The sequence below is a fragment of the Lonchura striata genome, chromosome 1, assembly GCF_046129695.1.
Source record: "Lonchura striata isolate bLonStr1 chromosome 1, bLonStr1.mat, whole genome shotgun sequence".
Taxonomy (NCBI): Eukaryota; Metazoa; Chordata; class Aves; order Passeriformes; family Estrildidae; genus Lonchura; species Lonchura striata.
Window position 1 is genome coordinate 151,052,578 of NC_134603.1, and position 13,320 is coordinate 151,065,897.

General features: G+C 37.9%; 1 protein-coding gene across 5 annotated transcripts in view; it reads left to right on the forward strand.

Annotated features, from left to right (window-relative positions):
* The window catches only part of XYLB (xylulokinase), an 82,262-nt gene that overhangs the window by 13,832 nt on the left and 55,110 nt on the right, over positions 1 to 13,320 (forward strand). For all 5 annotated transcript variants that reach the window (XR_013341327.1, XM_077789427.1, XM_021555298.3 and 2 more), the window contains exons 9-15: positions 3,783 to 3,901; positions 5,038 to 5,119; positions 6,046 to 6,086; positions 6,493 to 6,608; positions 8,553 to 8,668; positions 10,949 to 11,022; positions 12,352 to 12,448. Coding sequence is in view for 4 of the 5 variants with exons in the window: in XM_077789427.1 (XP_077645553.1) it covers positions 3,783 to 3,901; positions 5,038 to 5,119; positions 6,046 to 6,086; positions 6,493 to 6,608; positions 8,553 to 8,668; positions 10,949 to 11,022; positions 12,352 to 12,448 (645 nt within the window). In the remaining variant the exon portion in view is untranslated. The remainder of the gene's footprint in view (positions 1 to 3,782; positions 3,902 to 5,037; positions 5,120 to 6,045; positions 6,087 to 6,492; positions 6,609 to 8,552; positions 8,669 to 10,948; positions 11,023 to 12,351; positions 12,449 to 13,320) is intronic.

Below are 13,320 nucleotides of genomic sequence, written 5' to 3' on the forward strand. Positions count from 1 at the left end.
AGAGACCCTGAGTCCATGTTATGTGCTATTCAGAGCATGTAGGATTATTAAATCTTTGTGTGAAAAAAGATAAGAGAACTAAACAGGATGTTACAGTTCTCTTTACAAGACAAAAGTTTTTTTGGCATTGTAAGCTGTATTTTGCTTCATTCATTCCTTTCTTCTGTTAATACAATGCAAGAATTCTAATTCCAGTAATAAAATATAAGTATAGTGGATGCAGTAGTTATTTGGATGCAGCTGAAAAATTGTTTTCTTGTCATTTACAAATTCTTGCAATTCACTTGATCTTTTACTTAGCACCTATGTATTGTAGTTTAAAATGCATCTCTCAAAATAATATTCAGATAATAGACCTATTCTTCATTTCTGTAGGTTTAACTTCAGGTCATATCTTTAAAAGACCCTGTCAAATTGTTTAGCTCTACACAATAACTTATCTCCAAATTGGCAGGTTATTGTGGGAAATGTGCTATTCAGTTCCAGGATTTTTTCTTTTTCTTCTTAAAGGCCCAATCTTTTAAGGTTCAAATCACTTATGAATGGCTGAGCACCCTGAGTGATTGATTTAAAAAAAAAATGAAATCACCTTCTAGTGGAATGAAGAATTATTTTTATTTATATTGTGCAGATGTTAAAAGTAAAGATACATCTGGGACCTAAAGAAATTGAAGACTTGGGGCATTATTTCTTTCAGAAGATATCTTAAAGAACAGCAATTCAGCTCTTGACCTAGTGAAGCTTTATCTTTTGAAATGCTTTTCTAAGAGCCTTAGGCAAATTGTAGCTTAGCATACTTGTTTTTTGCTGTTCTACCAAAAAAAAAAGGATGTGTTGGACTGAAGCCTTTTCAAAAGGGGTGTGGTGGGCTGAATTTGGTCCTCCTGTAGCTTGTGTGGTGTCAGCAGTTACACTTCCCATGGCTTTAGCTCCTGAAAAGGCAATGCAGAGGGCTGTGATGCAGAAACAGATGCACTTAACTGCTTATAAATGTATGCAAATATTGATCTTTACTTCGTTGATTAATAAAACCAGTTAGTCTGCATTGCTGGGTCATTGTAATGAAAGTGTTTGTATTCTCTCCTTTCCCCCCAAGTGTTCAAGCACTTCTGTATTTGTAGTAAATATTAGCAAGTCCTGCTTGTGCTCCTGGTCATTCTGTGCTAAAAGTCAGTGATGTGTGCAGTGAAATATAGAAATCTATTAATCCATGTTTTGACCCTTTCCTCAGTTCTTACTGTGCCATGGCCTTGGCTGTTGACCTTCACTGGGCTGCCTTTGATTTTTGCTTTTTTTCTCCCCTTACTCCTCAGATTATGACTGATTTTGTATGTTAAACTTAGTGATGTAGATCACGAGCAGAGGTGCTAGAGTCAGGAACTTGGTGTGAATCACTCCTTGCATAATCAGGAGCATTCAGCTCTGTTTTTTATTTTCCACTGAGACTCCCATGCCCACAGCTGGACAGGATGAATCCAGCCCATCAAATTAATAGTTCTTCTAAAACAGTTTCACATTTTTAAAATGAGGTTCTAAATTTGGGGCAAATTGCCTCACCTTTCTTTTCTCAGGGCATGTGAATGTTTATGTCACTGCATCTACCAGTCAATAAACTGAAGTATAATGTCATATGTATATTGTATAATGTAAACACTCAGTTTTAAAGATTAGAGGCTTCTCTCTTTTATGCAGAAAAATTGAAGGCTGCCCTAATGTCTTGTAAAATTTCATTGGAGGATTCTGGTGAAATGTTTCTCTAGGCTTGTGGGGTGTCGACAAGATGGTTTAAAAAACCCCAAAAAACTGCAGAAAACAGCTAATCTTTCTGTAGAAAAATCCTATTTATTTAAAGATTCTGTTCCTCACTGCTTTAGTTTAGTGAAGAGATTCTTGGCCTTTTAAATCATGGAGTTTTCCTGGAAAGTTTATAGATTTGTGTAGAAAGGTGTGTTATGCCTGAAAGCATGGAACCTGTGGCTGCTCATACCCTGCACCTCTGAAAAGTACAGGTGGTGACTCTGGGCTGAGTTTTCCTTGTCAGGACATATTTTACCCTGGGAAGGAGGAGATGGCTGGATTGAAGAGTGATCTCTCAGAGACACCTGTGAAATGATGCAGTAAATCTTGCCATCTTTGCTTTTCTGGGTGTGAAGTAGTGATTTTGATGGCATAAAAGGAATCCTTTGCCCGTGGGAGGGTTGTTGCATTTTGTGCTTTGTCAAATTCCTGCTGTTTCATCATAGGCCAAATCTTTTAAATCTGTTTAATTTGCCTGAGCTGGCATTGATTGATTTGGATAAAATTAATTCTATTTTTATGATAAGTATAATCCAAACATGCTGCTGTTGGGCTTGGGTTATTCCAGTGTGCAGCGCTTTATTTACAACACCGTGCGGAGCACTAAGTCCAGACAACACTGGGGGTGCTTAGGATTGTACTGATAAATAGAAAGTTTGTTTACGAGTGCTATTAAACCCATTTTTAAGCCTGTATGAAAAAGTCTGCTGGGAGTTGATAGGGTGGGCTCACTTGTGTTGTGTAACCAGCAGCAGAGTGTGTGTGGGGTGTGTTGAAGGCCCTTTTTCAGAGTAGAAGCACTGCTGGAGCCTTGTGATGTGCTGCCAGAGATGGGTTTTGAATCCTTTTTTTCCTCTGCATCCCAACACTGCAAGCAAAGTCTTGTTCTACAGGCACTGCATGGGGCATCAACCTCACCACATTTGATATAAAGAGCTTAAAAATGTATTGAACAGAAGGAAATACCAGGTTTTTCCACTGTGCTCAACTGAGGATGTGGCTGTGTTTCTGAGATAAATTGTGGGCTAAACAGTCTTTGGAATAAAATTGGCATTAATCTAGATAAAGACTATGTCCTGGAGCAGCAGTAACCAGAAATGCAGATTTTCAAGTCTAATGAAATGTGCAATTAAAGGCATCTTAGAATCATAAGCCAGGGGTGTGGAGTATGTTATATAGATCTGGCCACTAACCAACTTCAATTAACTTTTAAACCAGCAATAAAACAGTGAGGAAAGAGCAATGAGAAACCAAACCAAAACTTCAAAGGCCTTTCTCAGAGCTAGTGATAGTTCTGGTGAGAAAACAGGTGACCAAATCAGTTATTTAGGTTTGTAGCAGCCCTAAAATAATTTCACAGAATCTGGCCTCAAGAGGTTTGCACACTTGCAGGTGTCACAGATTTCAGTTGGGCTGCTCAGCTCTCCTGAAAATCATGGCTTTGGTATTCAAATCTGGATACCAAATTATCCTCAAAATTAGAGGCTTTATTTGAAAAATTTAAAAGGGAAACATTGATATGGAGGAAGATTAGCCAGCATGGATTTAGGTGCTTATAGGATACTCTGCTCAAAGGTAGGAATAATGTAAAGCCATCCTACTGAGGGGGAGTTTCTTTATTTTCAGGTCTCTGCAGAGCACAACACATCTTCAAGGGACATTGCTCCATCACTTTTACTCATATGAAGTCCTTGGCCAAGGTGGAAGATCTGGGGGGGAGCTGATGGGGAGGCATTGATATTCTTGTCTTTGCTCATAATTTGTGAATGACTGAATTGTGTGGTGCATTGTACATCAGAGAAGCATTTTCTGCTACTTTTGCAGGTGAAAGCTCTCCAGAGGCTAAATTATCAATATCCTTTATTCTTAGAGGAGCTGGAACAGTTACCTTTAAATGAAAAACTTAAATCTTTAAATTTTTTGTTGTTGGAATTTTTTGGTCTTTGCTTAATCCTGTGCACTTCCTCTTTTGATCTGTCTTGTAGGTTCTGGTATGAACTTGCTGCAGATTTGGGAAAAGGCATGGTCAAAGCCCTGCCTTGATGCTTGTGCCCCTGGATTAGAGGAGAGACTAGGATGCCCTGTACCATCCCACTCAGTCCTGGTATGTCCCTGGCCAGAAGAGTTGTAAGAAACAAGTGGAGCTTTGCTGGGAGTTGTGCTAAAGGCACTTGGAGTGTATTTGTGTATGCAGTGCTGCTGGTTTTATAGTTCCAGCTGTGTTGTGAAGGTGTTTTATGAAGCAAATACAGACATCTTTGGAAACTGGCACCCATCATACCTTTGGTCTCCTTGGGTTCTTGCATGCCCTGGGCTGTGTGAGAGACTTTTTAGTAGGTGTTCCAATTATAAGAATTTTTGGGGTCCTTTCCCATGCCCCAGAGCACCTGGTCACTGCAGAGCTGTGCATGGGTGTTTATTGCTGCAGAAACAGAACCCAACATTTGCATTTCTAGACAGAGATCTTGTTTTAAGCTGTTTGTAGACTTAATGAGGTAATCTTTGTGAATAATTTGGGATATTTAAAGCTCCTCAGATCATGTAGCATAATGGTGAAATCAAATCAAGCCTCACATCTCCTGAGTAAATGAGTTTAGTCTTACTACCCAGCACAAAACCAGCTATTCTTTAGTTGTGCACATGTGAGGCAGTGGAGATCCCCATCACCTGAGCACTCTGAATTCACTGCTGATCTGTAATGGAACATATAAAAAAATCCTTATAGATGTCCTTGTGTTTTTTTTTATTGATAGTTTTCTTCTGTTTTTTTCTCAATGGCTATCAAATGTGGCTTAAAAAAATATGGTTCTTGACCTCTAAAATAATAGGGGTCATACTCCAGCATTTGATGCTGTGATGTATATTAATGTTCTGTTTCCTCTTATGTTTGCATTGAATTTCTAATTTCTAGCTATTAATATTCATGTATATGTGCAAAACAGATAGATGTGTTTGTGGTACTTGATGTGAATAACTGAAGAAAGACCCAAAGCTAAAATGCTCCTATTTAATAGCCTGCTTTCAAATCTAATCTGAGGGTATTCTTGTGAGGGTCTCAACAACTACAATGAAAAAAGTGCATTAAAAATTTTAAAATATTCATTTATACCTTAAATGTTCAGAAATTATTCTTGTAGCTGCTCTAGGGTTTTTTAGTTCCATGTTACAATACATTGTCATATATTGCTGGATTGCATTCCATTTTTTTGAGCTTTTTTTTTCTTCTCTTTCTTTCCTTAGGGGCCCATTTCTCCATATTATAGTCAACGTTATGGGTTTAGTCCAGACTGTAAAATAGTAGCATTTACAGGAGACAATCCAGGTGAGATGATTAACTGTGCAAGATTCAGTGGATATGATTATGTATGTACTGAAATTCTAAATCTATCTTGCTGGTTCTCAGATGCTGCCTACAAAATGAAAGAATATTGTTTTTATCAGCATTAATTCCTCTTTCCAACACCCTTCCATCACTGATTCTTTTGATAGAGATATCTCAGATAGGCTGTGTATGAAGAATTATTCTCTTTTGCCAAGTAATCAGAGGTGAATTCATTTGCCTCTTGATAACTTCAGTTTTTGTTATGAGAAACTATCTGTACTATGAGCTGCTAACATATTAGCTTAGAGAACATGAATTTTAAAAATGCTCTTATATCTTTTCAAGCAAAAAGGTGGAGATAGATCTTGTTGGCTTTCTTTAAGAATTAGAGCTGTCTTTTTGTCAGACTGATAATCTCAGTACAAGGGAAGGCATTAATTCAGGGTCAGTTTTTTGAATCCTGGAGGCTTTTTCAGTGTAAAGAAAATTACATATATTACAGTAGCTTACGCAGGTTTAAATCTCTGCATTTCCCAAAAATCCAATTTTTCTTCTACAGACCCAAATTCAATTTAGTCCAATAAATATGTGAATAATGTGATGGAAGTAGGAATGTTCCTCCTCTAAAGTGTGTTGTTAACTAAGGGTCCACTGTATGTAAAACCTGGCTGCATAAGCCATTAGAAAAATCATGCTGTTCTGTAGTTTTTTGTCTTGAGCATTTTGAGTTTATTAAAACAAAAATCACATCCTCACCCAAAAGTTTTGCCCATTTTTTGTGGTGGATAGCCCAAGGCCACCAGGAGCTATTTGCCATTTATTTTGTACTTTGAGTTGGTGTTTGCGATGTGTTATGTCTCGGGTAACAGGCTGTAATTGAGTCAAAGAACTCTCTCTAAAGCACCTGGAATTCTTTTTGCTTTCAGCATCACTGGCAGGGATGAGACTTCAAGAAGGAGACATTGCAGTAAGTCAAAACACTCTCCTGAAAATCTGTGTCCTTGGATGCTTGAAATACTTGAAATGTAAATAGCTGCAGGTTGCCAGTTAAATATACCTGTTAGTGTTGATTTGCTGCTTATTGGATTTATACTTGTTCTATTTCTATCAATCTATAAGCTGCCTGAAAGATTTTAAGTAAACTCTTGCGACTATTTTTAACTAACACTTCAGACATTAAAATCTAAGTTTCCATCTAGTATGTATTTCACTGGCATGACAGCCTAAGTCAGAGCTAGCTTCAACACGAATCCAATTGACTTAATGTGTAATTTAAAAACAATTAGTGGCAATAACAAATGGTTTTAATTTAATTTCTGTAGTGCTTTCCATGCACATTGTGATAAGGCTTCAATTATCTTTTTCCCCTCCAGATTAGCCTTGGCACAAGTGACACATTGTTCCTGTGGATCCAAGAGCCAACTCCTGCCTTAGAAGGTCATATTCTGTGCAATCCTGTTGATTCTCAAACATATATGGCACTTTTATGGTAATAGCATTTATTTTTTTTACATCTGGGATCGATAACATATATTTCTTTCTCTGTGTTAGCGCTTTTTATTTCTTTTGTGAAATGATAATGAATAGAACATTCAGCATTCTCTACGGTATATGGCAATCTACTGCTGAAACATTTCCATCAACGTTATAGCATTCCTATTGTTTAATCTGAGGAACTGAAACTGCAGAGTTGTGGAGGATAAATTCTCATGGCAATAAAAAGCTGAAATTATTTCAGTGTATGGATAGAGCCAGTTCTGTGTATCTCAGGTAATTCATTTAATGTGCAGGAATAACAAAGCTGCTGAGATAGAATGTGAAATGTCTGAAGCCTGACCAGGCTGTGTAACTTCTGTGCTCCTCAGTGGGGTCATAATGGAGTAGGTGAAGATTCCCTTTCCAGAGAGGAACATAATCAGTGCTGTTCAGGGATGTATTAGGGCTGTGCTTGAGGAAAATACTGAGATCTCAAGATCCTGCCTCCTGGTAGCTTTTGGCTGTTGTGATTTGGGAGCTGTTTGGCCCCTTGCCAGCCAAGGAGATGGACTGGAGCTGTGTTTGCCCTCATTGAATCGCTGTATTTTGGATTAAAATTTCCAATCCAGGGCATAGTGTTTTGCAAGTAATATGCAGATAAATTTTGTGTCTAAATGCCCTGGATTGTAGATGCTTGAAACTCAGAACTTCAGCAAAACTCAAGACTGCCCTGAAGCTGTCATGTTGAATCCCACCTGCACAGTAGTAGATGACAGTGGGAACAGTGTTCATGAAGCTGAGTTCAAAAACACGATGTCAATTGAAAGTTACTGAATTTTGATTTGTGATTTCCCAGCAGGTTTTGTTTGCTTGCTTTGTTTTTAATTTACATTTGAGTTTTCCTTCTACCCAATGTTTTCTTTATTTTTGCTGTGTAAAAGAGCTATATAAACAACCTGTTCATAATAGGAAAGCAGACACTGAGGCATTTTTCTGAATAGATGTTACACTGCTGTTCTTTCACTGCAGCTTAACATGCAGTTTGGTGGTGGCCTTGGCAGTGCTGAGTTAATCCTTCCTGCTCCTTCTGTGTTGTAATTTCTGAGCTGACCCTGCCCCTTTGGCACCAAGGCCTCTTTATTTCTAGAATATTAGAGTTAACAGGAGACTCTCAGTAAAAAATGAATGCCTGAGCTACCAGACAGGGTATTTGTATAGAAAACTCAAATAGCTTCAGCTGGTGCTACTGAGCAAGTTCAGTGATTCCTTGCCCTCATTTTTGATATTTCTGTGCCTCTTCTGCTGAGCTGCTTTGATAACTGTGCTGGAGAGTTCAAACTGCTTTCCCCTGGATGCAAGGCCAGTGCTGCAGTATTTTGCAGGAGTGTGATATTCACAGAGAAGGTGACAGCATGAAGCGTGCAAAGGCCATAAAAAATGAAGAGGTGCATATTTTACTGCATGACTTCTTAACTGGCTGTGGTGCTTTCCTTTGCCAGATCCTGGCACAGAGCTAGACCTCATCATAATTCTTGTTGGACCCAGGCTGGTTCCATACAGGTACCATGCTCCTGAAGCCATAAATGCAACGTGGGGACACTCCTGCTGCTCCTTGCAGAGTCCTCTCACAGTGAGTGGTGGCAGGGCACTTCTCTGAGGAGATGTCCCAGCTGTGCAGAGCTAACCTGGGTTTGGCATGGCCTGCCATGGATCTAACCTGACTGACTGGAGAAATGTGTACTCTGCACTGTGCTCCCCAGCACCTCCTGTAAAACTTGCTTTCTCTTGTCTTGCTCTTCCTTCTCTATCTCTTTCCATAATGAAGTGTTTACATCTTTTAACTTGCCCAGCTTTAATTCAGCTGATAAACTAAGTAACAATATAAAGGAACAAAATGCTTAAAAAATCTAGAATTAAACATTTTAGAAAATGCATATGGTGTGTTTGTGTGTTTCAGTTTTAAGAATGGCTCTCTGATGAGGGAGAGGATCAGAGATGACTGTGCTTCAGGCTCCTGGGATGAGTTCTCCAAAGCCTTATCATCAACTGTTGCTGGAAACAGTGGAAATTTGGGTATGAACCTTAGCAGGGCTGGGACTTTGAGGGTTTGCTTAGACGCCTACTGCAGTAGGTGTTGTATCTCCTTTCTACTTGGGTCATCATAAGGGTCAAGAATTAAGTTAACTAGAGCAAGAGAAATTCCTGATGTGTACTTGGAAAAGCTCTGTTGACAGCCTAAGTGTCATCACAGTGTTTTCCTTCAGTATTCACTGACTAAGAAAATTATATTTATGGATCTCCTCTGGTCATTGGGTGTTAGTAACATCTTAGCGGTAGAGTGTTTGAAACTAGTAATTTCTGAAGTAGGCTTTCATTAAAGTTTATTTCTTTTTCTGAAGACTCAAACCAAGTGAATTAAGTACCTCCATATTATTTCTTTCTCAGTCATTACTTTAGAATCTTATTCATGCATGTGTATGAAGCAATGATGTCAAGGGATGCCTGGATTTCCTGCATTTTCCCTGGTGTGTGACACAGAATCACTTCATCTCTGTTTTTCTTCCCCCATGTTATGGTTAGTGAATGAAATGTAACAAAATTCTGATGATGGAAATATTTTAAAAATACTATTAAACTCATGGATTTGAAGTTTTTCATTATTTTCTCTCCCACAGTTTAACATTTTACAATTCTAATATATAGCTCTGAAATAAGCTGTTGAAAAGTGAGCACATGTCTAATCAAGATTAAAAAGGACCCATTACAGAGCAGGGTATGAAATCATCAGCATCATCTCAGGTGTGAACTGATATAAGTAAAATTAATGTAAAAATTATAGGCAGCAAAGTTTTAAAATGTAGATATTTAAGCTATAAAAGGCTTTACTCCTTAGCAAAGTGAATTTAAGATGGAGCCTCTTGACACTGTGAGATTAGATTTTTCATTTTTAGAAGCTCTGTTATGTTGTCTGTCAAATCCAGTCTCTGTGGGGTATTAAAATGACCAGGAATCTCTTTTTATTAGAAGACAAGTCAATTCTAGTGTTTTAGAAAATGGGAAGAAATTATTCTAAAACCCCAAAGTCAGCCAGTTTAGACAATATTAAAAAAATTGGAAGTTGATGAAAATATTGTTACTAAATCAGGACAGTGCCTTAAAGTTTTAAAGTTTGTGTTATAGTATATTCACTTGAATATCTCGCTCCTCTATAAAATGGGTGTTTCATGGAAGTAATCCTCAATAATCTATGTACTAGAATAACCTCTGGGTATATCTGTAAAAAATGCAGTAATCTCCATAACTTGAGTGCCTGGGGGAAGCAAAGCAAAGGCATAGCTGGTTAAAAAAACCCCCTTTTATTCCTCATTCCCTGTTGTGTGGGGAGGTGTCTCTGCAGAGGTTTGGAGGTCAGGATTGGAATGTTGGGATGTGCTTCCCCTGCCAGGGCCTGCAGATCTGTGGCACACAGAGCTGTTTACTGGCAGCTTTGCAGAATGTTTAACCAGAAAGGTTATGTGTGCTAAAGCACAGTATTTTGTGTTTTATTTTGCCAGTAATCACAGGTCTGCTAGGGCAGCACAGTTTTGTTCCAAGGTTACAACCTCAGAAACTCTCCTTAGTTTCTTAGCTATTCTGTTCAGTTTTTCTGTCCTCATTTTTACTGGTCTCTTTCTTGAATATCTCTTCTGACCAACCCAAAGAAATCTTTGTCTAGCTGTCTACAAAGCATTACAGCATTTCCTCAGATCTCATCAAAACTACTCGGAGACCAGCTCTGCTTCGTGACTTAAAATATCTGATGTTCTCTAATAGGCTCATGAAATCTAATCCAGGGTATGAAATGTTCCAATATTCCTGTACTCTTCTTACCAAATTGCCATTTTTTCTGTGTGTTTTTTTTTCTTCTTTGACCCTTGCATGTGACCATACTCAGACTATTTCTAGTATGTGTCATTTATTAGCTGTGTTACTTACAAATGTGTGTATTATGGTGGATGTATCCTCTCTTGTAGGCTTGGTGTTTTTTACATTGTTTGGCATGTTAAAGATCCACATTTTGTAAACTGAGAGAATCATGGAATATATATACTGAGTTGGAAGGGACCTACTGGGATCATTAAAATCCAAATCCTGGTTCTGCACAGGAGAACCCAAAGAATCTCACCACATGGCTCAGAATATTGTTAAGAAGTGGATAAATGGATTGAAATTAGTAAAGAAACAGGCTGTGTGGTGACTTGTATGTCCAAATACCTGATAAACATCTATTATCATTTTAGCTGTGTGCAAAAATAAGATTACAACTTTGGGCCTGGGAGCAAACATGACACTCTCTAATGTTCCTTGATGCAGGTTTCTATTTTGATGTGATGGAAATTACTCCTGAAGCAGTTGGGATTCACAGATTCAACAGAGACAACCAAAAGGTAGTAATAATATGATTAATGTCTCAAACTTTGAAGGAGTGCTGTCAAGACTTCAAATCTTTGCCATTATATATTTTTTTTCTTTCTGTCTGAAATATTTGCTTTCCAGTTTTATTTATCGATGCAAGTCCCTGGGATGATTTTCATAAGGAAGTATTTGGTCTGTAGCTTGACAGCATCTACAGAGCAATATCTGAACTAGGACTTATATGGTATTTTTTTTATTATATACTTTCTTTACGGGAAAATGTGGATTTACTGAAACCAACACCATCTTTGAGACAGGATTAACTTTAAGCTTACTGAGAACTTAGTAAATGTACATGACTTAGTCCTTATTTTTTTAATTTTAGACACATAGATAAGGGTGTGTTGAAACTTTGGGCTGTTATATTTTGTCTATATATGTGTGGACTGAAAGACCTAATTTTGCTGTCCTGCATGACTTGGAGTAACCTACAAGCCACATAGTGGTGTTTAAGTAAGCACAGGCTCAAATCCAGGTGGAATGAAATAGATATTAACTTATGGGAAGTGGGAAGTTCTTGTATATTTTTCCTTTTTTTTTTTTTTTTTTTTGAGGAATGTATCTTGTTTAAATGCCTGGCTTTCTGGGTATTACTGAAACTCAGGAGATGTCTTTGATCAATCATGACTCCCAGTCAATTAGACCTCACGTAGGTGAACAGAGATTGATGCTATCTGGTGTTTGCAGTGCAGCTCTACTCTCAAGTGTTGGCTGTTAAGTGAATGCTTAATCACTTCTAGCTGTTTCACAAATGTAGGCACTTACTGCAGCTCATGGAGAAACTCAGCTTCATGTGAAGGATTCCCCCTATTTGTTTGCAGTTCAATATTCTTCTTCTCTTGCCTCACTTGATGAAAGGACAGGAAAATGTTATAGATAGAAACTAAATAAATTAATGAAAAGATTACATGGGTTAAATTTTGTGCAGACAGAAATAGACTTCTGTGACATTGCTTAATTCATATGAATTTTATATAGTAGCTTTAATTTTATATTTTTCAGATATTGATTCCTAAGCAGCTCTTGGTGATGGGAAATGCTTAGGGAAAAGTTTGCAGCTTGCCCCAAACTTCTTCCCATTGTGCATCAACTTCAAGTTTGATGTATTTGCCAACAGCATTGAGGGTATGGGCTATTATCTCTGTAATGAGTCTTTAGGTCCATCTTGTGTGTATGAGTGAAGAACTGGGCCTAGAGGAGAGCAGAATTCAGGGTGAAGGCAAAGATAATCAACTATAAATCTGTCTTGTGTTTTTAGCCACTCTGCAGCTTGTTGTTAATTCATTCCCTCTTTGGTACAGGTTTCAAGGTTTCCAAAGGAGGTAGAAATAAGAGCATTGATTGAAGGGCAGTTCATGGCCAAGAGGATTCATGCTGAAAAGCTGGGATATAAAGTCTGTAAGTATGAGAGCTGATGGCACTGGAGGCCAAAGGCAGTAATGGCACTGCTGTGATCTCTGTCCTGCCTGATGGATACAGAAACTGGTGTGAATTCTGAATTTGGTCTCTTGGAAAAATTATTGATGGTGTGTTGGGTGCAAGTTTTTGTAGATTTTAGCATTAGAAGGACCAAGGAGGTTTATCTTTAAAAGACTTATTTTTCATGTATTCTTGTTGTTTCATTGTTTGAACTGCATTGTCCAGTAAGAGTTTGGCCTTAGCTTGTGAAGTGGAAAGAAAACCAGACTTCTGCCTGAAGCACAAGACTGTAACTCAAAAATCTGAAATCTATGTTCTGTTCTTGCATCTGCCATAAGCTGGTCACACACTTCTTTACCTCTGTTTTCTGTTAATAAGGCAGAAGCCCTTACTCTGTCTTGTGATTTAGAAAGCCAGAGTTCTGGCTTCCTAGAATTTATGGTATGAATAGTTTTTAGCACATTGGAACAGCAAAGTCAGCCAGTATTTTTCCTAGTGAAGTGGGTTCAGATCATTACTACGTGTATAATTCTACAAAATAATACAGGCAAGCCTGTAAGATTTTTATTGATGTTTTCTGTCAGTGTATCAGCCAGTGGTATCTTAAACATGCTGAATTAACTCATCTGGAGGACTTTTAATAAATATTTTATTTTTTTTAATCATAATATTTTTATTTACATCCTGACCTCCTCCTTTACAAGTCATTGCTTAACTCCTGCCCCCAGGCTTTTATCAATAATCATGAAGGACAGAATATTTTTATTTTTAAGAGAACTCCAGGAGCTGAAAGCTGAGAAAATGCAGAAATACTGGAACAAATCATAAGGCTTGTCAACACCACCTCATAA